This window comes from Mustela nivalis (genome assembly GCF_964662115.1).
Source record: "Mustela nivalis genome assembly, chromosome: 2".
Taxonomy (NCBI): Eukaryota; Metazoa; Chordata; class Mammalia; order Carnivora; family Mustelidae; genus Mustela; species Mustela nivalis.
Window position 1 is genome coordinate 16,379,487 of NC_139021.1, and position 25,245 is coordinate 16,404,731.

The following is a 25,245-nucleotide window of genomic DNA, read 5'->3' on the forward strand; positions in this document are numbered from 1 at the left end:
AAAAGTCTTAGTCAGTAACCATGTAGACTTCACTCTATTCCACACTAGTATTATCTCCAATATACAGATGATGAAACATTGGAGATAGCTCCAATATACAGATGACGAGGTACAGCGAGATCAGGCCATTTGCCCCAGGTCACACAGCTGGAAGTGGCAGAGCTGGGTTTTGAACCTAGGCCTGTTGGTATGAGATGCTGGACCCTGAGCTACATAACCTGTCACAAAGCATGAAGATCAGTAGTCCCATTCTCGATTTTTCAATAAAGAAACTGAAACTCACAAAAGAATTAACAGAGGTGGCCTGGTCCATAGACTGAGTTGGCATCAGAGCTAGGGCAGATACTCACAGCCTTGGATGCCAAGGCCTCTGGGCTCTCTGCTTTGCCATGTCCCTTTCAAAAAGGTCAAAATTCTGGTCAGGATTCAGCCAAAGCATCAGATCACCGCTGTGCCCTCTACTGAATTTAGCACTGCCAGGGAACTCCTGACAAAAGGGAAAATGTCTAATGAAATGGCCAATGAGCCCCCGACCGGAGCGCAGTCACTCACTTCAAATAACGTATTTTTTTCTTTCTTCCTCTATTTCTCTCTCGCTTTCTTTCTTTCTTTCTTTCTTTCTTTCTTTCTTTCTTTCTTTCTTTTTCTTTGTCTTTTTTTCCTCATATTTATTTATTTTTTTTATTTAATTTTTTCGGTGTTCCAAGATTCATTGTTTATGCACCACACCCAGCACTCCATGCAGCACATGCATGCCCTCCTTAATACCCACCACTAGGCTCACCCAACCCACCACCCCTCTCCCCTCCAAAACCCTCAGTTTGTTTCTCAGAGTCCGCAGTCTCTCATGGCTCATCTCACCCTTTGATTTCCCTCAATTCACTTTTCCTTTCCTTCACCCGATGTCCTCCATGTTATTCCTTATGCTCCACAAGTAAGTGAAACCATAGAAACCATATGATAATTGACTCTCTCCGTTTGACTTATTTCACTCAGCATAATCTCCAGTCCCATCCATGTTGATGCAAAAGTTGGGTATTCATCCTTTCTGATGGAGGCATAATATTCCTTTGTATATATGTATCTTCTTTATCCATTCATCTGTTGAAGGGCATCTTGGTTCTTTCTTTGTTTCTTTCCTTCCTTCCTTCCTCCAGCTCTCCCTCCCTCCCTCCCTTACTCTCTTTCTTTGAAATGGTGGAGATGGGGAAGGACAGGAGAATGAAGTTAACACGTATCAAACACCTTGAGCAGGCCACAGGACCTTATCTGTAGTATATCATGGAGGGCTGCCAGCTTTCCCAAATAAAAAATACAGGATACACTAAGTCTCCCCCAAAAAAGCAATAAAAAAAATAAGCAAATAATATAAGATGTATACTTGACTTTGAATTTCAGATAACAAGAAAACATTTTAGCATAAATATGTATTATGACTTTTGGGGACATACTTAATGAAACCTGCCTCCCAGGACTATTCTGAGGATGAACAACTCACCAAATAAAAAGTGCTCATAGGTACCTAACTAGCAAGCTGGCAGCCCTTGGTTGAAGTTGTAGCTCTGGGTCTGATCAAAGACTGTTTTTCTCCCTTTATCTAACAGTTGAGAATAAATAACTCCACATCCTTACACAGATTAGAAAAATGGCCATTGTGGATTACTGACTCACAGTGACCTAAGAAAACTTACCTAGAGAAACCCCCACTCTCAGCATGCGAGGCTCTCTGCTCTCTCCTTGCCCAAGCAAAGAAAGAAAGCAGGCTGGAATCCAGTGGCTAAACCAGTGAAGTCCAGAAAAGTTCCTCATGATACATGATAATAGAAGAAATAATAGGATAGCAGTTTTGCAAACAAAAATAACTCTGACGAGCAAGAGGGGAACATTAGATGAGGAGATGGTGGGGGTCAGGGAAAGAGGGCCTAGGGAGACCACATGAAGGAAGCTTGCGAGAAAATGTCAAGTGGGAAAATTCTGTTCCTCCTAAGGGAGGAGCATATGAGCATCTTGCCTGATGCACTGACAGGAGGGAATTTGTTTTAAAGGCTCTCGGACAACCTCGGGCACAGCTGGGAAGCAAACGAGTTCCCTCTGCCCTTTCAGTGGTTAACACCAAGTCTGACCAGCTTTCTGTCAAGCAAACCCCCAACACCGCAGAAACACTGTTCCAAGAGAGGCAATGCCTTAACTCACCCCATTCCAGGATCATTATAGCTCTGTTTTCCTGTCCAAGGCACCCCCTCTCAGACCCCAACCATATCTGACAAACTAATCACAAGACTGGAACATTCTTTCCAGGGAGAAGACACATTTTGATAACACCTTCCAGAATGACCTTTTCCGTTCTCTCCTGCATTTTACTTCTTACTGTTGTCTAATTTGTTATCGGCCCTAAGTGGGAGAGGGAGTGCTTTCCAACTAGAAGAGAGGGCCAGTGTATGCCCTGGTAAAAATGAGATCTTTGTGTGTCTCTCCAAATGCATTCCAGAAGCAGGGAATACAGCAGGTGTGTAGTAGGTGTTCAATAATTTTGTGTCGTGATGAAAGAATCCATTAACCTGTGCTGGTGGCTCTCCTGATTTCAGAAAAGGTCATCCTCAGTACTGTTCTTGTGCAAGCGTATGTGGGGGAACATGTGCAGCAACTGTGAACCTCAGTCATGCCATCCGTTACCACCCCCCACAGCCATGCTATAATGATCTGCTTTGGGAGCCACGAGGAGAGAAAGTTCCCCTTCAGGCACGTGTGTGGAAGGGAATTCTGGAGAAGACAACAGGAATAAACACAGGTGGAACGACAGGTTTCTGATTGCTATTCTTACTACCAACATTGTGCAATGCTTTTGGGCAACTGACAATGAACTAGGTGTTATGAAGAGTTTAAATAGGAGGCTCTCTGACCTCCAACTCATGTCTGAGACTCCATGGCCTGTGCTGGCCTGCCTTTTGGAAGGGAAAACACAAGAGACTCTCTACTTCCTTACTCAGAGCCTTGGGGACATGGGCAAGCTTTCCTGGGAATGGGGGTTGCCACATCAACCATGTTTGTCTTTGCTCACTCTTTTTCTACCTTTTAACTATTCAGGTGTAGAAGAAGGTAAAGAGGTGACAGGGAGCCCTCTACCTCAGGGGCTCCTGAATTTCTGGCAGATTCTGAGGACTGAACCCCAAGAACAGTGTATGAAACTAATACAAAACAGTTTCTCTCTTAGAGCCTTTCTCGCTCACCAAAAATTATTTACAAGAAATGGTGAACAATTTACCTTGTCTTACAACCCAATATCAGAATCAATCTGATATCAGAAGCAGAGCAGTTAGCTTGAGAGAAATAGTGATTGTCCTATTCATGCTTTACTTTGTGGACAAGAAGAGATTCAATTCTCTGAAAGTCAGTAAGAACACAGTTCATTCCTTCCACACTCCTGCTCCTTGGCTCAGAAATGCAGAGAATGGGTTAATCTTAAAACTGTTTGGGTGATACTTTTTTGCAGCAGCCACAGTACAGTTTTATACACACATGTGCATGTATGCATGTACACACTAACACACACTCACATGCACTCATGCACACTGACATGCACAGACACAGACAGACGCACACACCACAAAATCCTTCCATATCCTAACAGAGATGGCAACTCTCAAGCAAGCAACAGGGTAAGAGATGGAGCGTGGTGGGGAGTGTCCCTGCCAGGAGCCCCTGTGGATCCTGAAGGTGGAATGGAGTCAGCATAAATCGTTTTGAAAGCTGTGGGGATAACAGGATGAGCCTACTGGAGACACTCGTCGGGCAGCTGGGGTTTAGTTTCCCATGCATTAGGGATAGAATCACACCTCAATCCAGCAGTGCCAAACTGCATGGATGTTCCTAGACCTCCGGGAATGAAACAAGGGAATAAGAAGAACAATCAGCCATCCCCCCCGCAACTGTTGGCATAGAAGGATATTCGAGGGGCATTTGGGTGGCTTAATCGGTTGAGAATCTGACTCCTGATTTCAGCTCAGGTCTTGATCCAGGGTCATGCCATTAGGCTCCACCTCAGGCTCTGTGCTTAGTGGGGGAGTCTGCTTAAGAGTCTCTCTCTCCCTCTCCCTCTGCCCCTATCCCTTGATATCTCTCTCTCTCTCCAAAATGAAGAAATAGATGTTTTAAAAAGGGGAGGGAGGGGCACCTGGGTGGCTCAGTTGGTTAAGCGTCTGCCTTCCATTCAGGTCATGATCCCAGGACCCTAGAAAAGAGCCCCAGAGAGCTTCTCCCTTTCCCTCTACCACTCTCCCTGCTTGTGCTCTCTCATGCTCTCTCTGTCTCTCAAATAAGTAAATAAAATATACATATTTTTAAAAAGATGGATAATCAAGTAGCATTCAAAGGGATAGTGGTTCTAAGGGCAAGTTACATAGTCTGTTGGTTAGCTACCACTGAGTTCTGGATAAGTCTCATTCAAAGATGAATAAAAAGGTAAAACTACTTAAGGTAAAACTACTTCTGAGTGTCCAGGAATTTTAACCTATTTGTACTTTTCCATAGTACAAGCAAGTAACATTTCACACTTATTTTTTTAAGTAAAACTTAATCTTTGGGGATATACAATGTAAATAGGGTTTAAGAGTAATAGTTTCATTCATGTCTGGGTCTGCTTAATATATGGTTAAGTAAAATAAGTCACAATAGCCATCCTTTCCATTACGTTACAACACGGATCATGTGCCTTGATAAAACAGCTGATTAGATAAGATGTTCATTTGCCTATAAAACACAGCCATTGGTTTGTATACTTTGGCCTTTTCTCAGCCCAGGAAATTGTCAATTTTTCTTCAAGGGGAATTCTTCAATTTCCCTTTCCAGTCTTTGATGTCTGTCATGTTAATTTCTTTTATTGCAGAAAAGACCTGATCTTTGTTACTCAGCATCCTTATTCTTTTTTTTAATTAACATATACTGTTAATATTAGTTAATATTAGTATACTGTATTATTAGTTTCAGAGGTAGAGTTAAGTGATTCATTAGTTGCATACAACACCCAGTCTCATTACATCAAGTGCCCTCCTTAATGCCCATCACCCAGTGACCCCGTCCCCCACCCCCCTCCCCTCCAGCAACCCTCAGTTTGATTCCTATACTTAAGAGCCTCTTATGGCTTGTCTCCCTTTCTGTTTTCATCTTATTTTACTTTTCCTTCCCTTCCTTTATGTTCATCTATTTTGTACCTTAAATGACAGATATGAGTGAAATCGTCTGGTATTTGTCTTTCTCTGATTTATTTCACTTAGCGTAATACCCTCTAGTTCCATCCACATCATTGCAAATGGCAAGATTTCTTTCTTTTTCATGGCTTAATAATATTACAACACCTATATCGAAATAGTATATAAAAATATAATAATTGTATAACATGTATATATTGAAATTATATATATATATCACAACTTCTTTATCCATTCATCTGTCAATGGATATCTGGGCTCTTTCCATATTTTGGCTATTGTATATGACTTTTATTGCAATATAAAATAAAAAGATTATATACTTTTAAGCAAATAAAGATGAATAAAGAAAAGAGACAAACTATGCAAAATGTTGAAGAACAAGGAAATGTTGAGAACAAGGAAAAAAACACCATTTTGAAGACTCAAGCATATGTCCAGAAGAAATTATTTCAAAAACTTCAGGATCAATAGGAAAAAAAATGAGATTCTTTCTATAAAATAGGCAGAAATCCAGAGAGATCAAACTGAGCCACAGAGAAAGTTAGATGAGCTATAGGATTATTTCAGAACAATAAAAATACAATAACATATTTCAGAATACAGAGAAAAAGTAACCCTATGCCGATAGTACAAAGGGTAAATTTGGAGTGGTGTTCTAGAATGTAGGGGGAAAGAACAAGCAAGTAAATATTTTAAAAAGAGATACAAATTTAGATGAGGAGGCCAAGTTACAATATACATATATACATATAGGTATTGTACATGAAAAAACAAAATTGCAATTAAAGTGATAATCAAAGATGTAACTAAAGAAAATTTTCCTAAGCTGAGTGAAGACCCAAGTATATAAGCCAATGGCCATGTTTCATAGGCAAGTCAACACCTGTGTTTTATATGTTTTAAAGAGAACATACCCCTAGATACATCTTGGCAGCTTTTTAATTAAAAGGATAAAGAAAAAAGAAGTTTAAAAAACAAAAAAGGAGGGTGCCTGGGTGGCTCAGTGGGTTAAGCCACTGCCTTCGGCTCAGGTCATCTCAGGGTCCTGGGATCGAGTCCCGTATCGGGCTCTCTGCTCAGCAGGGAGCCTGCTTCCCTCTCTCTCTCTCTGCCTGCCTCTCTGTCTACTTGTGATCTCTCTCTGTAAAATGGATAAATAAAATCTTTAAAAAAAAAACAAAAAAAAACAAAAAAGGATATAAATTAGTTAATTATGCAGTTTCTTCTCTGTAGCACTACAGTCTTACCAGAATAAAATGAGTGGTTTTCAGAAAATTTTGAAGAAAAAAATGTTTGATCCTAAACTGTGATATACCTAGCCAAGTTGTTGCGTGCAGAAGGTAAGAAATGAAAAGAGAATCTTTGATAAGGAAGGATTTGGAAAAATACACCTCTCCCATATTGTTCCTAAAAAACACTGCAAGTCAATGAACTCCAGTTTGCCAAAAGATTAGTCAGAATTAAAAGCACTTAAAAATGAAGAAACTATAACATCACTTACTTGTGGAGCATAAGGAATAATACAGAAGACATTGGGAGATGGAGAAGAGAAGTGAGTTGGGGGAAATCGAAGGGGGAGACAAATCATGAGACTGTGGACTCAGAAACAAACTGAGGGTTTTGGAGGGGGGAGTGGGGAGGGGGTAAGGTTGGTGGTGGGCACGTATTGCATTCAGCATTGGATGTGGTGCATAAACAATGAATTTTGGAATACTGAAAAAAAATAAATTTAATTTTTTAAAAATTCCAATATTTAAGATTTTTTTAAAAAGAACTATCAGTAAAAATGTAAATCAGCAAAGCACAGAGCTTAGTCTATAAATAGGATTCAAAAGCAAATAACAAAGCCGTTCATAAAATATATAGAATATAAAATAATTTTTGATAATAATCAGGACCTTAAATTCCAGGTCATCTTTACAAAAGCCAGAAAGAAAGAAGTAAACATGTTTCAGATTCTTACCTAACAGGGAGTCAAAAAGTATTATTTTATTTTTACTTATGATCATTAGAAAAACACAGGTTAAATTTTTTTTTGGAAAAACTTTAAAAAGCCACTAGTAAAAATATAAACAGTCTGCCAAAGGCAGAAGTAAACAAACAGTCTCCAATGTCAGTCTCTGTCAACCAATTTCATTATTCTTCTGTACCTTTCCTAATAAGTGGATGCGGAGTAAGACTCACCCGCTCCCAAGGAGCTAAAGGACAGGAAAGAGATGGAAACACATTTTGCTTGATGTGAGAGCTTTTCAAAGATGTATGTTTAATTTCTCCATTTATGGGGTCCTGGAATTCATGGCGGTTGTGGTGTGAAGTAGGAAGGAGGAAGGTTGGGGAAGGCTTCCCTTCAGAACATTTAGAACACTTAAATGATTTATATGTCTGTCCTTCCTACAGACTCTAAGCACCACAAAGGTAGGGACATTTTCTGTGTCCCTAGTGTCTTACTGGATAGACTATTGAATGGATGGATGGATGGAAGGATGGATGGATAGATGGATGATGGATGGATACATGATGGATGGATACATGATGGATGGATACATGATGGATGGATGGATGGATGGATGGATGGATGGATGGATGGATGGATACATGGACAGACAGATAGATGAAGGGACCTTTACTTAATTAGACCCATACCTTGCTCAACTTGCATTTCCCCTGGACCCTAATTAATCCTACCTCTAAGGAGGAAAACTCACTCTTCCTCTGTAGGTTATCCACCTTCTATATCACAGCAGCAAATTGGAGGGAGTGTTGTTCCTGCTTAAATGCCTGTCTCACCATCAGGGAGTGACTGCTCTGGGAAGCAGAGGGGCCAAAGCCATGTATTATTCTTTGTGACTCACAGTGCTAAAATGGGAGAGTATGAATGCATCCTTGATCACATTATTTCTTTCTTCCCGATTTGACTTAGAGCCCAGAAAGCTGATCAGTAGCATAAATGAAGTGTGAGGTCAGACTTTAGCTTGTGGGGAGAAGGCAGGGCAGACAGCTGGGTTATACACCAATAATCCACCAACAGTCCTAACGTTGTCTCTGTCAGCTCTTTCTCTCTCTTGCTCTCCCATGGGGGAAAAAGATATTTTCTGGTGAGGAGGGCAGAGTGGAGGAAGAGTTGGGGTTGCAGTCATTTGCACTAGTGGCCTAGTAAAAGTAGCCCTGGACTTTTAACTCCCAGAGGACAGTTGCCATGGCAACCCTGGGATCAAGGAGCAGACCCTCTTTCAGCCATTGTCCGGAGTACAAAGTCTCTGTTCAGCTTTCTACAAGCTGGTTTAAAAAAACACCTCCAGCCAGATAGATACAGACACCGATAGACAGGCACTCACATACACAGAAAAGTTTCTAATCATAGAGTGGGAGTCAAGTTCCTTCCAACAGCTTTTAATGATCCAGTTCACCGAAATCTAATTTTTCTCTTCACCTGTGGGAACAGGAGATACTCTGATGCCAGCAGAGGCAGCCTACCAGTCACCAAGAAGCTGTCCCAAAGCCTTTAAGTGCACGTTTCTGCATTCTTGAAACCCAGCTCCTGGGCACCACCATAACCCTGGTTTGTTGCTGAAACAACGTCTGCCCCAAAGGGTGTTAGGTGGACTAGGCAGAATAGGGCACATTTTGTGGCTTCTTAGCCTGTAGCTGTCAGAGCTTCTACTGACCTGAACCAGCCTGCCTCTCCATGGGGATCTGGGCCAAGGGTACCCAGACAGGAAAGAGTCCTTCTGAGCCCAAGTGCCCTGTCGTGTGCATGGCAAAACTCTATGAGGAAACTTACAGCTTTGTGAATTTATTTGAAACAGCAAAATGTAAAGAACACCAGCCGGCAGCTTGACTGGCATGGAGGCCAGACCTTCTGGCTTCAGGCCAGAGATGTATACAAGCTCAGAGGAGGTCCCTTTGCTGAGGATCAACCTCTTAATAGTCACTTCTCTGGCCACTTCAGGACGCAAACCATAGGGTTAGCTAGAAGAGGCAGGGCTCAGAGGTCACCTGGTCTATACCATCACAGCCAGGAGAGAAAGTAAGTACAGAGAGGTTAAGTGACTTGTCCAAAGACACACAGACAGTCCTTGCAGAAGCTGGACTGGAACAAATCCAGGACTTCCAGAGGCTGAGTAGATAATGAGGAACATAGTAAACTGTTCAAGGCCTAGGAAACAGCTAGAGTGAGTAGGAGACCAAATCAGAGGCCGAAAACTGAGTACCAAGACCCACAGAAATCTCATGAGATTATTTTCAGAGTAACAATATAATACTAACCATAGCTTACTGTGAACCCGCACTGTGCCAGACACTTTCCTGGATGCTTCACAGATATTATTTCTTTTGACAAGGCTGGTTGTCCCCATTTAACAGATGGACAAAGTAAGGCTGGAAGAATATAAATTAGTTGCCTAAGACTATCTGGATGCTGAGAAGAAATGTCAATTCTCCAGAGTCTCTCTGCCCTCAAAGCCCAAGTCCTGACTCATTAGGCTACTGACTTTCATCAAAAAAAGGGTTAAGGGTCTGAATTCCCCATTTATTCTGGGTCCCCATATGTTCAGACTCTAAACTAAGACATCTCCCAGAGAAAGTCAGGACACAAAGTTAAGACAAAAAGTGTAGAATTCTCAAAGACAAATAGATTCATGAATTGAAAGTAGGTTGGTGGGGGTTACGTATGGGTGGTAGGTAACGGGTTTTGGACTAGGGTTGGGTTATTTGTGTAAACTTTGAAGTAAACACCAAAACTCGATTTGTCTTTTTCTGACATTTAATGTGGGCCAAAGTTTTCCTAGCAGATCAGGCCAAAGGAATGGGTCTGTTTTTTTTTCTAAAACTTAGAAGCCAGAGGATTTATTAAAGTTGGTCAGACATTGATACTGCACACCAGGGCTCCTTTGAACACTTGATAGGGCTGGATTCCAGAAGGTCTAATTAGTTAGAGAACGTAGGGGAAGGTCCAAGATGCCCACTAGTGGACGGCACCATATTAGTTCACTCCGAGAAATCCCTACCTATGGTCCTCCTAACAAACCTTTAGTTTGCTCACTAGCTGGAGGAGCAATAAGACAGGTATTTCAGGGCACCTGGGTGGCTCAATGGGTTAAAGCCTCTGCTTTCAGCTCAGGTCATGATCCCAGGGTCCTGGGATCAAGCCCCGCGTCGGGCTCTCTGCTCAGGGGGGAGCCCGCTTCCTCCTCTCTCTCTCTGCCTGCCTCTCTGCCTACTTGTGATCTCTGTCAAATAAATAAATAAAATATTAAAAAAAAATACAGGCGTTTCAGAGCAATAAGGAAATTATTCTTCCCTTGTGTTGACTCTGAGGCCAAGGACTAAAGCACTATAGGGGTTGGGAAGACCTCAGATCTGTTCTTAATAACTCTTGCTCTGTAGTATTTTACTTTTCTCTTTATCATGTTATTGGATTTGATTGAAAGGACGGATGTCCAGGTTACTGCAGAGCACCATTTGCAGTGTAGTCTAAAGGACGTGAACCAAGGGGTACATAGCCATGTTGCTAAACCTATGCAGTGTGTGTGTGTGGGGGGGGGGTATGAAGTTCACCTAACAGTGCTCCTTCTCCTTTCCTAATCTCAGTTCTGCTATGCTCAGTTCAAGAATCATACATAATTTACTCACTATATGCCAGCCATTTGGCCAGGCACCAGTGCTAGAGAGAGACAACGGAGACAAAGTTCTTGCTGTCCAGACACTTCCATTCTAATAAGGGGGATGCAGACAGGTAAATATAACTACAATGAGGACATGAGGCCAATATATTAGATGTATGCAGAAGTGGGGGCACCTGGGTGGCTCAGTCAGTGAAGCATTCAACTCTTGATTTTGGCTCAGGTCATGATCTCAAGGTTGTAAGATCGAGCCCCGCATCGGTCTCCATGCTCAGTGGAGAGTCCGCTTGAGATTCTCTCTATTCCTCTCCTCCTCCCCCAGCACTCTCTCTTTCTCTCTGTTTAAAGTTAGTAAATAAATCTTAAAAAAAAAACAAAAAAGGGAAGACAAAGTATGCAGAAGAAACGAAAATAGTACAGAGGACTGAGATACTAATTATCTGAGAGGGTCAAGGAAGACCTTCAGAGAAGCTTCTGAAGGAAGCTTCAAAGGATGAGCAGCAGTTCAGAGGTGAAAAGGGGAGAGACGGCCAAGGGAAGAAAGAGCAGGCAAAGGCACAGAAGCAAGAAACACCGGGGCCTCAGGCCTTTTATGGAATTTGGCTCCTCAGCTGTCATATCAGCAGATGTCCATAGTGCAGGGACAATCTGCAGGTCCGACGGCTCTTACACAGTCCCTTTCTCTAGCTTCTCGCCGGTACTGCCCGTGGCTCTCAGGTCCCCTCGCCTCCGGTTTTCTGCTCCCAATCCTGGCCTCTGAGTCCCTAGCCCCAGTGACACGTTTTGGTTCTACTTACATGACTTTGATCTCCTAGACTCTTGGGGTCATGAGTCACCCTGTGATCTGCAGCTATGAACGAGAGACCCCCCTGGTTCCACCATGCTCTGTGGTACTCTAAAAGCAAGGCCAGCCCAGCCAGAGATCAGACCCATATAAGGACCTGCACCTTGTCTCCTAGAGGTAGAATGAAAAATGTAAGTGGGAGAGAGACAGGGCAGGAGACGGTTCTCAAGGTGGGCTGCAGACCAATCTGATTCCTGCTGAAGTCTGGGCTTAATCCTGCAGACTTGGGGAGCCACCGGAAGACGTGGTGCTGGGGCTGGTAGAGTCCGCTTTGCCTTCCTTAGGGTTACTCTGCTGGTTACTCAGGGTGCTTGTATTAGAGGGAGAGAGACTAGGAGCAAAGGGAAAAAATCAACACAGGAGGCCACTGCAAAAGTCCAAGCAAGACGTGAGAAGAGGAGAAAATCAGGTCTCCCTGCCACTCACTGCTGAGGCACTCAGTCAGTATCTCCTGGGGGGGAGGAGGGAAAGGACAGAGCCTGGGTCCCTTTTAGTCAGCCTTGTGTTTCCACAGCTCTCCATCCTGGCTCTGATTCTAACCCTGGGAGGCTGCCTCCTCCTCTCTTTCCTTCTCCTCCCTCCTTCCCTCTCGCCCCTGCTCTGCCTCCTTCCTCCTCCCCCAGCTTGTTCCCCATCTCTCTCTCCCTCCCCCTCTTCTGCTTTCTCCCTCTCCCTCCCCATCTCCCTCTCTCTGACACACCCTGGAGAGACACGCATTACCTCCTGCCTCCAGCTCAAGCCTCCCTGATGGGAGAAAATGGAAAAGTAAAAGAGAAAAGCCAGCCTGAACCATAAAAAAAAAACAACCGGAGAGGGGTTCCTGGGTGGCTGCTTTCAGCTCAGGTCATGATCCCAGGGTCCTGAGATCCAGCCCCAGGTCCCCAGCTCAGCAGGAAGCCTGCTTCTCCCCTCTTGCTCTGCCCCTCCCCCCACTCATTTTTCTTTCTCTCTCAAATAAATAAATAAAATCTTTCAAAAAGAAAAGGACCTGAAGAGCGATCAGCATATGCCTGTGAGAGGCAGGAGTAACCAGGAAGAGTACGACCCTTGCCACTTGACAACAGAAGCCCCTGGCATCAGCGGAACCAACAAAGGTTTGATCTTTCCTGCATCTGGGAACTCTGGGGCGCTCCACAAATATTAAAAAAAACTTGGGTCATACATTCCATCCCCTCGGAGGCTGCAGGCAGAAAGCACAGCCCTCTTCAATGATCCTGCCAGCAGACAGCAGGAAATAAAGACCCATGGAACAGTATCCTCGGGCCCACGTTTCGGCCTCCCTAAGACCATCCGTCACCTTCAACTTGCCCAGAACTATCTTCAGTGACTGTCCCAGGTCACAGCAACCTGTTTACAAACATCTAGAATTCCCAGGCACTTTTAGGACAAGGGACCCAAGATGTGTCCAAGTGGGCAGCAAAGTCTTCTCTAAGAGAAGCTGTTCCTCCAGATCTATTTATGCCGATGTAAACACTTGCCAAGGAAACAAGGCATGTGGGCATGCGCTGGCCCGGCAGGCCCTCGGGTTGCTGCAAAAGGCAACTGGAGAGTCACATGTCATAACAGTGGAAAGTACATATGCAACTATTCTTAGCCCTGGAATGTATACACTGTCTCCCTGCCCGGTGCTTCTTTCCCGAAGTTCTAGAAAACTGCGAAAGCACCGTTTGCATAAACAAATCCAGAACTCTCCCAGGACAAATCATTTGCCAACTGAAGGAAGGCCTGGGTTTATGGTTTCACTTGGAGCCAGAGGTGGAAGGTCTCCGGAGGGACCAGGCAGACTGGGCACTGGGGGACGTCACCGCTGCAAACCAAGGTAAAGATCTCTAAATGCCTAATTCTTCCGCAGGTAGACTGCCAGGTGTCATCCCGGAAACCCTGCCCAGAGTGTTGTTTGGTCTCTGCTTTCTCTTTATCACATTCTAAAACAAAACCCCCAAAGACTCTGAGAAGTCATGTTTTTAAAAAATAAATCACAAAGGCCCATTTTCATCCTTCAGTGCTCTCTCCATGCCAGAGAGCCACGCCCCCAGATTGACTCCTCGGGGAATGACTAACATCCAGAAAGATGCTTACATGAGTTTACTGAGTAACAGATATGCTGAGAAGCTAGAGCAGGGCTCATAGGTTTGGGCTGGTCAAATGCAGGGACTGTCACCTTGCTTCAGCCCCTGACCATCAGGTAACTTCCAACCATGTCAGTAGTTGTTTTTTTGGTTTTTTGGGGTTTTTTTCCCTAAGATTATCTGAAGATGCTCTTTTCCTATCACCTTTGGGAGTAACCATAACCAAAAAGAGAGTGTTGGCTGTGAGGTGTGGGGTGTAGGTGGCCTCTCTTTCCAATCTTCACTAAGCAACCTTCTTGGCAATATCCACAGCACCTTAGTGAATGGACACTGAGTCTTGGAGTCTCCAAGTCTTGGAGTCAACACAGCTAAACCCTTCAGCACACACCTCCCCTTGGGACCTCTCCCCCTCCTTCTAGGATGGATGAGGAGTCGCCAGATGGACTGCTCTTCAAAGACCACGACTTCTCCTCTGACTTATTAAGGCAGCTCAATGGCTTGAGGCAAAACAGGCTGCTGACTGATGTGAGCATCTGTGCGGGGACCTGGGAGGTCCCCTGCCACCGAAGTGTGCTGGCCTCCAGCAGCCCCTACTTCAGGGCCATGTTCTGCAGCAACTTCCGGGAGAGAAGCGAGGCCAAAGTCCAGGTGAAAGGCATTGACCCCACGACTCTGGACCAGATCATCTCATATGTGTACACAGGGGAGGTGCCCATCACGGCTGAGAACGTCCTGCCTTTGATGGAGGCAGCCTCCATGCTGCAATACCCCAAGCTACTGGAGGCCTGCTCCTCCTACCTCCAGAGCCAGCTGACCCCCAGCAACTGCCTGGGCATGATCCGACTCTCCGAAATCTTGAGTTGTGAGACCCTCAAGAAGAAAGCCAGGGAGGTGGCCCTGACATGTTTCCCTGAGGTGGCTGCCTCGGCCGACCTGAAGGAGCTCTGTGCTTTGGAATTGAGAGACTACCTGGGGGACGACGGGCTCTGTGGAGAGGAGGAAAAGGTGTTTGAGGCCCTCATGGTTTGGATCAAGCATGACCTCCAGGCCCGGAAACGACACGTGCAGGAGCTATTCAAGCAGGTCAGGCTTCAGTATATCCACCCGGCCTTCTTCCACCACTTCATCGCCAACGATGCCCTCCTGCAGTCCTCGCCCTCGTGCCAGACCATCCTGGAGATGGCCAAGAGGCAGATGTTTGCCACGTACAGCACCTCCAGTGCCCCAGACCTCCAGCCTCCATGGCACGTCCCCCCAAGAACCTCTTACCAGGATTTTCTCATCGTCTTGGGTGGGAGGAAGGACAACCAGCAGACCACCAGGGATGTTCTACTGTACAACAGACAGACCAACCAGTGGCAGAATCTGGCTAAACTCCCAACCCGCCTATATAAGGCCTCAGCCGTCACCTTGCACCGCAGCATCTATGTGCTAGGAGGCATGGCTGTTGGCTCAGGGAAGAACGTGCCCAGCCACAACGTCTACATATACTCCCTGAAGCTCAACCAATGGAGGCTGGGGCAGCCCATGCTGGTGGCCCGCTACTCCCATAGAAGTACTGCCCATAAGAACTTCATCTTCTCCATTGGGGGCATCGGAGAAGGGCAGGAGGTCATGGGCTCCATGGAGAGATACAACAGCATCTTCAACATCTGGGAGAGTATGGCCAGCATGCCTGTGGGGGTTCTCCACCCTGCGGTTGCTGTGAAAGACCAAAGACTCTACCTTTTTGGGGGAGAGGACATCATGCAGAATCCTGTACGCCTTATCCAGGTAAATGGCTGGTCCTTCCCATCATGGGAGTGCATGAGTGCACACCATGCACACATACCCATATGTGTGTGTACACATACAAACACACGTGCATACATGCACATACACATTCATGGATACCTGCTTGCATGAGTGCATACACATATACCTGTAATCCACATACTCACTATCCTTTGCAGAGAAAACATAGAGGAGGGAGGAAAGGAAAGCTGGAAGGGAGGGAGGAAAGAAGGAAGTTTAAAGTAAAGTAAGACTTTATCCATTTATGAATTCTGGTTGTGTAAGATGAATACACACAAAGGAATGTTAGATACAATCCCTGTCCATGAAGAGTTTATCTCTAATTTTATTAGAGATAAAATTAGTATCTCTAAAAGTTCAAAAAAAAAATGAAAAAAGTTCAAGCTAGAACACATGGAATATCAGAAAGTGAAGTTCTGTAGGAAATCTGCAGATCCTCTCACCCAAATCAACAAGGCCTTAGAAGAAGAGTCCCAAGCATTGGTCTACAGTCTGTGACCAAATCCTGGGAACCCAACCACAGATAGGCTGAATCAAAATCTCTTTATGGGGGTCCTGACATATACCTGTTACAGACATCTCCAGGAGGTCCTACGGAGCAGCCAGTTTGGAGAACCCTGGCCTTAAATGACAGGTAGACACTAACTAACATCACTAGCAAGCTCTCTGAGAAGTGTTACCAACAGAAAGCAAAATCTCAGAATATGAAGTCTTTTATGCAAGTTCTAATCTCTGCAGTTCACATCATGATATGAAAAAATGAATAATGAGCCTGTCTTTAACAATGATCAAGGAGCTCCCTGGTAGTTGCTATGTTGCCCGATGAGCGCTATCTCGAGCCCAAGCCCCCTGTAAGAGCCCTGGGGACAAGGGCATAAGCAGGAACATGCACTTAACCCTCCAGGAGCTTCAGGAAAATTACAATTCACGTGCTGACTGGAGGGGTGCTATAAGAGCATGAGACGTGCCCTAAGCCAGTCTAGAGGGAATTGGGGATGGTGTGAACTTTCAAGGTTGGTTTGAGCTGACGTGAACAGGGAAGCAAGAGAAGATGGAAGGCGAGTAAATGAAGAGGGAGAATCACTGGGAAGATAGAAGGACCTGACTGGGATGGAGACACGGGCAGGAAGCTTCTCTGAGCAGAGGCAGAGTCCTCTGTTGAGAGAGGGGTACTTCCAGGTAAGGAAACAGCTGGACCAAAGGCTCTGGAGCAGAGAAGGGCACAGCCCAACACCTGGAGGGACTGACAGACTGACCATGTAGCTGGGACACAGCGGGAGGCAAAAAGGCGGTCTATCTAAGTGGAGCTTGGGGTGGGGAGGGAAGGAATTAGTTCTCACATGTTCTCCATCAGCCCCCTTCCCAAGCTGCCCTGAGTGCCACCCCCTTCACCCAGACTGCTGCCCCTGAGCCCCTACTATAGAAATTCTGGAACATTCCCAAGGGAGAGGTGTTTGTGGACATGAGGCTGACCCAGTAGGCTTTCTAGGCCTTGTCAAGGAATTGGGGTTGTAGCCTAAGACTAACAGGGTGGCTGAAGTCATCAAATTTGCATTTTTAGAAGCTCCCTCTGGATGCCCTGTGCCAAAGGGATTCGAGAGTCCTGCGTGGACAAAGGGAGGAGAGCGGGGGACTGTTCTAGAGATCCAGCCAGGATGACAGTGGCTTGGGCTAAGCTGGTGCCAGCGGAGATGGAGAAAAGTATCAAGCTTCAGTTTAATCCCTGTTTTGTCTTGGCTCCATTTTCCCAGCCCGTATTTTCAGTTCTTCTCTGACCACCTCGGCAGATGTTGAGCCTGTTCAAATCCCACTCATATATTTGAGCCAAGAGAGACATGGTCCGCTCCCCACCAAGCTCTGGCCACACAATGTGGACGGAACAGAGGGCTTCTAGGTAAAGGTAGAACCCCTCCCTCTTTTACAAAAGTGCTTTTCAAAATGAAGTGAACAAATAATGCTAATGACGTCACATTGCAAAGTTGTTACTGATTTCCTAAGAATACATACAAATCTCAGAAAAGCTTTCAAGCTGGCGTATCAAAAAATGAATGGTACCATCGAACAAGACACTTGCAAAGGCCGGTGGGAAAAAAACCCACTACCGTGTGAGTAATCCTTTTACATGGCAGGGGTGAGAAGGGGGAAAGGGGAAAAGCATTCATGGCAGCTTTTCTCATCTACTTAGCCTTAGCTTTGAAATGGTAATTTTACTCATTCAACTATAGCATGAGATCAGTGGGGTTGCTTGATAAAGTAGGTTGGATTTTCTGGCACAGATTCGGTTTTCTTTACAGGATGGTTCTTCTGCACACAAGCATTCTTTTAGGAACTATTGAACAGTGGTATCACTGTGTAATTTGTGTGTGTATGTATACCTTTCTCCCTGGCCACCTTTCTCCCTCTGTTTCTGGATGGCACTGAGCAAATCCTTCACTATAACAAAATATCACTTCCTCCACTGGTCAAACACCAGTTTGACACTTTGTTATCCTTGCCCCCAGCTCTCTGGGGGTATGATGAGGATTGTGAGCAGATGTTTAATCTATCTTTGAAACCATACCCCAAACTTGCTGACAAAGAACAGAGAGCCAGGAGGCAATTACTCACTCAGTGTTTACTTTAACTCCAAGGATCCCACTTTCCAGTGTCATCTCTGTATTTTCAGATGAAACCATGAGGCTTAACAGGCTGTCTCTAGCACATGACCTCATCTAGGCTTCATCAGCTTCAAGAATGGGAAGACCTCGAGAGGTCTTCAGTCTCAAAATGTGCCATCAAGAAAGGCGACACCTATATGGCCCCAAGCCCAGTCGTGACTGTGGTGGTTAAGAAGTTGGACTCTGGGGGCGCCTGGGTGGCTCAGTGGGTTAAACCTCTGCCTTCAGCTCAGGTCATGATCTCAGGGCCCTGGGATGGAGCCCCACGTTGGACTCTCTACTCAGCAGGGAGCCTGCTTCCTCCTCTCTCTCTGCCTGCCTCTCTGCCTACTTGTGGTCTCTGTCTGTCAAATAAATAAATAAATAAAAACCTAAAAAAAAAAAAAAAAGAAGAAGAAGAAGAAGAAGAATTTGGACGCTGGGCTCAACCGGACCAGCTCTTCCATTCCTTAGCCATGTGACTTCCAGCATGTCACTTAGCCTCTCTGAGCCTCAATGACCTAATGTGAAAAATGGGGCAAGTAATGGTACCTAATTCATAGGATGGTTGTGAAGATCAAATTTGGTAATATAATAAAAAAATAGAGTCTTTCGTATGGTAGCAATTAAATTTTATATAGAAAAAAATGCCATTTTCTTTGGCAAATAAATGTTTTGCCTCTTCTTTTCTTATATGAAATCCATCCTAAGTCTTTTGTGCTCAATTTTGCTAGTAGTGAACTACTTTATATTTGATATTTGAACTTTATTTAAACTGAAGGGGACATGTTCTGGGAATAATGCTTTGTGATGCTATTTCAGACCGTGGCCAAGGAGCCCTGCCCCACCTCCTTGCTCTTTTACTTTTTTCTCATGCTTCCTCTACCATTCTAATGACTTTCAGGCATGAACTGTTCAAAAGCCTTCCTCACTTAGCCCCACATGCATTCTTGGCTCTCAGGCCCTCTCTGATACACGGGAACATTTAGAAATTTAAACATGAGCCGGAAATAGAAATGATTGAAAAATCACTGGTTTTATGAATACCCAAGTTGCTCCATTTCCCATTAAAAAGAAAAAAATGTTCCAAGTAAGGTAAGCAAACACATACCACAATGCGTAACTCTCCGTCCATTCTATGGAGACATAGCCAAGGATCTCATGGTCTCACATAAAGACCGATTTCTAGTAATATATATTTTCTGTTATTTAATTACATTTTGTTGATAATAATACACCTACCTACATTTTAAAAAGTGAAAAGAAAAACAATCTTATTTCACTCTCTTAAATACTACTTCTATCTTTTAGAAAATATATATCACTTTACAGTGTAGCACCGTGATTCTATTTCTCTCTCAGGTTTATCACATTTCCAGAAACACGTGGTTCAAAATGGAGACAAGGATGATCAAGAATGTGTGTGCCCCTGCCGTGGTGCTTCGGGAGAAGATTGTTATCGTAGGAGGTGAGTTGGAACAGAGGATAGTTAGGCTGGACACAAACTTGGCATCTCCCATGGAAAAAGGGTCACTAAATAGACAGATGTTGTTCTACAAAACAGTGTTTTTAAAAGCACATCCATCCAACTAGGGGAGTGTGCATGACTTGACAAAGTTCTTTTCTCATCCAGAAGTTTCTCCCTGTCTTCATCTATAAACAAGGAATGAAATAATACCCACTTCACGGAATTGTTGTGACAATAAAATGTGCTCGCATATCTAAAGCACTTAGCACTATCCCAGATACATGGCAAATACTCAAAAAATGTTTGCTACCGTTAATAAAATTAGCCGCTAATGGATCATTTCTCTGCAACTACAGTAGAGTGTCTTGGTTAAGAGGAATAGTTCTAGGGTCAGACCTGGGTTCAAATCCTGACTCTGTCACTGGCTGTATACTCTTTGGCACGTCGTTAATCTTGTTCTGTGCCTCTGTTTGCACATCTGTAAAATGGGGATCCTAAAAGTAGGGAGTGGTGGGGACCAGATAGGTCTTTGGTGAGAACTGTTCCTGAATTCCCAAGGCTCCTTCTCTGGATTATTAAGGTTCTTGGGGGGAAGGGAACATGTGAGAGAGATGAAAAAGCCAATAATATAGAGAAAGCTCGGGGCACCTGGGTGGCTCAGTGGGTTAAAGCCTGCCTTCGGCTCAGGTCGTGGTCCCAGGGTCCTGGGATCAGACCCCACATCGGGTTCTCTGCTCAGCAGGGAGCCTGCTTCCCCCTTTCTCTCTGCCTGCCTCTCTGCCTACTTGTGATCTCTGTCTGTCAAATTAATAAATAAAAAATCTTTAAAAAAAAAAAAAAAGATAGAAAAAGGTCTGGAATCAGGAAGCTGCTCCCAATCTAATGCTGCCTTAACATGAGGTTAAGGATACAGGGGCCAAAAAAAAAAAAAAAAAAAGGATACAGGGGCCAGAATCAGACAGATCTTAGTCTAAACCCCAGGTCTGCCACACACTGGACCTTGGGCAGCTTATCAAAATATTCTATACCTTAGTTCAGATGCCAGCCTTGGTACTAGGCAATGGCAAAGTACAGATATGTTTCCAGACTGCAGACTTCCTGTCCCAAATGAACAATGTTGAGCTTGCCAACATGCCATTGGTTTTCAGGTTACACAAGGAGGATTCTTGCTTATGACCCTCAATCCAACAAATTTGTCAAGTGTGCGGACATGAAAGACCGGAGGATGCACCACGGGGCCACGGTGATGGGGAATAAGCTCTACGTGACGGGCGGGCGGCGGCTGACCACAGACTGCAGCATCGAGGACTTGGCCTCCTTTGACTGCTACGACCCTGAGACAGACACCTGGACGTCCCAGGGACAGCTTCCTCACAAACTCTTTGACCACGCCTGCCTCACTCTCCAGTGCATACCCCACACCCCCACCTTCCCGTGAAGTTGGCAAGTAACTGTGGGTCTTAGTCAAGATGCTTTCTGTTGTAAGAGACAGAAACCCAACTCAAAGGAGTATAACCCCAAAAGGATGCAGGGAGTGCCCCTGACAGGACCAAAAGTTCCAGAGCCTGGAGGCCTGGAACCAGGCATCCTGTTGGTAGAACGCTCTGGCCCTCTCTGGCTCTCCACACCCCCACCCCGTCTCCCGCTCTCCTCTTCTCCCCCTACTGCCTCTCCTTCCTACCTCATCTCTGTTAGACTTCATGCTACAAACAAGCTTCTGTATCCACAAAGTGTGAAGACAGTGGCGACTGATAAACTCAGTGTTTTCTAAAGTTGCATCTCCAAGAAAGAACCTCACCATTATCTATACATTAACCTTGAAAATAATCCGAATTGGCTGTTTCTTATTTCCATGCCTTCTTCTTGAGTCAATCACTGTTTCCGGGGCTTGTGCTACTGTAACTGTGTGATCCCAGAGCACATCCCTACAGGCAGAAGTCATGTTGACTGTTACCACTGACAGCTCATCCAAACTGCACAGCAGGAGACAGAAGCAGTTCCCCAAAGAAAGAACTGCTGCGCTGACCAAAACCACATCTACCCAGAGCATCATGGAAATCTAGAGCAAAAGGGGTCCCTGGCACAGGGTCCAGGTGGCAGTGTGAGACATGGGCCATGACCGTGTTTCTTCGCATTCTGTGGATGTAATAAATTGGAATTCGAGGAACATGTGTGCAGCGTAGTATCTAGTGTTTGCAAAATTATCCATGCGGCCAGAATAAAGTTTCTTTCTAGTGCCAAATTGTGTTTTTCTCCAGCCTCTGGGGAGCTATAAACCTGCAGAATTCATCAGGATTTTCATTTTGGTAAATGTTATGAGAATCACTATTCTAAGAAAGTCAACAAATTCCTTCAGAGATCCCAGCAATTACTGCCCTGTCCATGCCAAAGCTAAATACCCCCCAACAACGTTCTTGGTCTCAAAGTGCCTCCCAAGCTGGCTCCGTCTTAAGCTCCGGAATCAACTGAAGATGACAGCACGTTATAATCACCTGGCAGTCTTCTCCCCAGCTGTGGAAGCATCTGGAATGGGTCTCACTTCCCTGAGCCGGGCACCAGAGAGCCCTCAAGCCAGAACCTTCCTCCCCACCCTGTTCTCCAGGTTCATGTTCTGGACTTTTCCTTTCTTCCTGCACTTCAGCTCCTCCTGTTGGGATCTGAAGCTTTGCCCTGCTCCCCAGACCATGTGGCCGTGGTCTAGACACCCTGCCCAGGTTGTCAGCCCCTGTTCCTCATCCTGGATGCTGTCACCTTAGCGGTTAACTGGCCTCTTACTACAACCCATTCTCTTTGAACCCCTCTTTCAGGCTCTCGATCCCTCCTCTCCCTGGAAAAGGTGACCAGTGACACCTCCAGCACCTCACAGGCAGTGCGTTTTGATCTGTCATCGGACTGGAGCCATCAGCGGCGCACCACACAGATGACCCTCCCTCCATCTTGAAATGCCTTCCTCACGCTGCCTCTGGGACACCACTCACCCTCTCTCCCTGCTCTATGCACTTAATTCTTGTCTCTTTAATTTCTTGTCTCTTTCTTTCCCCACTAGTAAATGGTGTGCGCCCCAGTGCTCAGCCCTTACACATTCCGCGCCTCTACCCTCAGGCCCAGGGGAGCGAGCCCCCTCCCTGCATGGCTTTTCCTTCCCGCCGAGCGCTGCTGACTTCCCACTGTTCTCCACTTCCAGACCCCAGGGCTCGCTCCATGTTTCCACTTGGATGTCAAATACCTCAAAGCCGATGTGTTCACATTCACTTTTTCCTCACCAAACCAACTCCTCCCATGGTAGGCCTCCCCAGCCTAAGAGAAGGAAACAACTGTCTCCCAGCTTCTCAGGCCCAAAGACCTGGACGCTGCTCTTGGCTCTTCTCCCTCACACCCCACTCCGTTTGGTTCAGGAGCGCCGGGCCCAGCAGCCCCACCAGCCACCGCTCTTACTCTGGTCAAAGCCGCCATCTTCTCTCACCTACACCCATCACTGGTGTCTCTGCTTCCGCCTTCACTCCCAAATCTCTCTCCACGCAGCAGCCGGGGGCATCTTTCACAAACATGAAACATGAGTCAGAAGAGGTCATTCCCCTGTTGAAAACTCTCCAAAGCTTATACTGGAACGAAAGTTAAAAAAAAAATTTAATTAAAAAAAAAAAAAAAGAAAAAGAAAACCTCTCCAAAGCCTTCCCAGCTTTCTCTGATGCCTTCCAGAGACCCACAAGATTGTCCCCCCACCTCACACCTTTCCCCTTCTGCTCTCACCGTGTCCCCCCACTCGGTGTCGGCCACACTGGCCTCCGGGCTCACACATCTGTGTTCGCATGCACCGCGCCCTGCGCCAGAACATACTTGGCCTGGATGCCACACCCACAGGGTTCCCTCCCTCCCTTTCCTCAGGGGTCGGCTCAGAGATGCCTCTCCTCGGTGCCCTGATCCGATCTGTGCAAGTGTCCTCTCAGGGACAGCCATCACCTCAGTCCCTCTGTCTCCACTGTCGACCAGCCTAAGTGACCTTGCTGCTTCCACGCCTGTCCACCTCGGACCCCTCCTCCAACAACAGCCAGGCTCATCTTTTTTTTTTTTTTTTAAAGATTTTATTTATTTATTTGACAGAGAGAGATCACAAGTAGGCAGAGAGGCAGGCAGAGAGAGAGAGAGGAGGAAGCAGGCTCCCCGCTGAGCAGACAGCCCGACGTGGGGCTCGATCCCAGGACCTTGGGATCATGACCGGAGCCGAAGGCAGAGGCTTTAACCCACTGAGCCACCCCGGTGCCCCCAGGCTCATCTTTTTAAAACACAACCCCGTTCATATCCCTCACCTGCTTAAAATGACTTGACCGCTTCCCAGAGACCTTAGCATAGAGCCCCAGTGTTTTCTCTCCCCTCCAGGGCCTTTGCCACGGGCACCCGCCGGTCTCTGGCCCGGCCTTTTCCTGCTCCCCACTGCTCCCCCCCCAACTCCAGCCAGCCTTCCTCACTTCCCCTTGTCACCCCCGCCTCTCTCTTGTCTGGCACACACCTCTCTCACCTCTGTGTTTGACTTAATTTCAATTCATACCTTACCTGCCAGATTAAAATTCACCGCATCAGAGGCCTTCCGTGCCCCCCTACCCTAGCCTGGGGTGGGGGGCTCTCTCTCCCGTTAAGTGTCCTCGCTGTCCCTACACATCCCCTCTGAGACCCTCATCACTGCCTTCCCCTCCAGGCTCCTATGAGCCCTATCCTCATCCACACTCCCTGGGCTGGGCTCACCGTCCGCCGTATGTATTATAGATCCCCAGTAAGTGTAGCATGAGTGGATTAAAGAATGAATTTGCTGAATCCACACTGTCTCTAGAAGCTCCATTTCAAACTCCGACGTGCCTGGGGATAATTGCTGGGGTAAGCACCTCAGCTCCTCTGCTAAGGGGTCACTGTGTCCTTCCCTCTCCCCCTTCCCCTTTCCCTGGGAGAGAAGTAGCGTGGCCCACCTAGGTCAGGCCTGGAGGCTGAGAGCTTATCCTAGACGGCCCTTTGTGCCTGGAATTGGAAGTGGGAGTGTCGCCATCTATGAACTCCTTCGGCAGCCTCCAGAATTCCTTCTGTCGGAGACTTGCTAATGCATCCACTTTCCTTCCCCTTCGTCTTCATCCAAAATATACTAAGCTGTCCGAGTCTGTGGCTGCTCGGAGCCTATCCAAGTCTCCCTGGGCCCACAAAAGCAAAGTCAATTGTCCCCTGGAATTTATAAAGAAAGATGGCACCAGGGCCGAACACACTTGGACCCCCGTGGCAGGCCAGCTTCGTGCATCAGGTAAGACGCTCCGTGGCAGGTGTGTTCATACACCTGGGCACCCCCTGGCCAAACCCCACATCTGAACTGGGTTATGAAACGCACCCCCAGGCCAGAATGGATGCTTTCCAATCTGCTGAGGACTATCCCAGAAAGCGACAGAAAGTTTTGGCACGAGGCTTCCTTCGTCTCACTGGCTGAGGAGAGAGTCACGGCCCAGAGCTGAGGTCAAAGTATATTTAGCCGGCAGCAGTTAGACTGAAACATATTAAGTAAAAAAAATGTCAGATAGTCTGACTAATCATCTCAACAGGCAACAAGGGAAGGGGCAAAAATGAAATGGAAG

General features: G+C 46.0%; 1 protein-coding gene across 2 annotated transcripts; it reads left to right on the top strand.

Moving 5' to 3' along the window:
• The first annotated feature begins 13,251 nt into the window (after positions 1-13,251).
• Positions 13,252-23,228, top strand: KLHL38 (kelch like family member 38). 2 transcript variants are annotated; one of them, XM_082721763.1, is made up of 4 exons: positions 13,252-13,491; positions 14,054-15,514; positions 19,534-19,639; positions 22,447-23,228. In XM_082721763.1, the coding sequence occupies exons 2-4, from the start codon at positions 14,162-14,164 to the stop codon at positions 22,578-22,580; spliced, it is 1,593 nt and encodes a 530-aa protein (XP_082577889.1). In that variant the 5' UTR covers positions 13,252-13,491; positions 14,054-14,161; the 3' UTR covers positions 22,581-23,228. The 2 variants fall into 2 exon arrangements, with proteins under 2 accessions (XP_082577889.1, XP_082577888.1); XM_082721762.1 differs by lacking the exon at positions 22,447-23,228 and adding an exon at positions 20,788-21,803.
• Positions 23,229-25,245: the final 2,017 nt, after the last annotated feature.

Bases quoted from the DNA above. Each gene is read 5' to 3' on its own strand.
- KLHL38 (XM_082721762.1), top strand. From the start codon at position 14,162: ATGGATGAGGAGTCGCCAGATGGACTGCTCTTCAAAGACCACGACTTC. The intron at 15,515-19,533 runs GTAAATGGCTGG...TTTCTCTCTCAG, and splicing joins ATCCTGTACGCCTTATCCAG to GTTTATCACATTTCCAGAAA. The intron at 19,640-20,787 runs GTGAGTTGGAAC...ATTGGTTTTCAG, and splicing joins GAAGATTGTTATCGTAGGAG to GTTACACAAGGAGGATTCTT.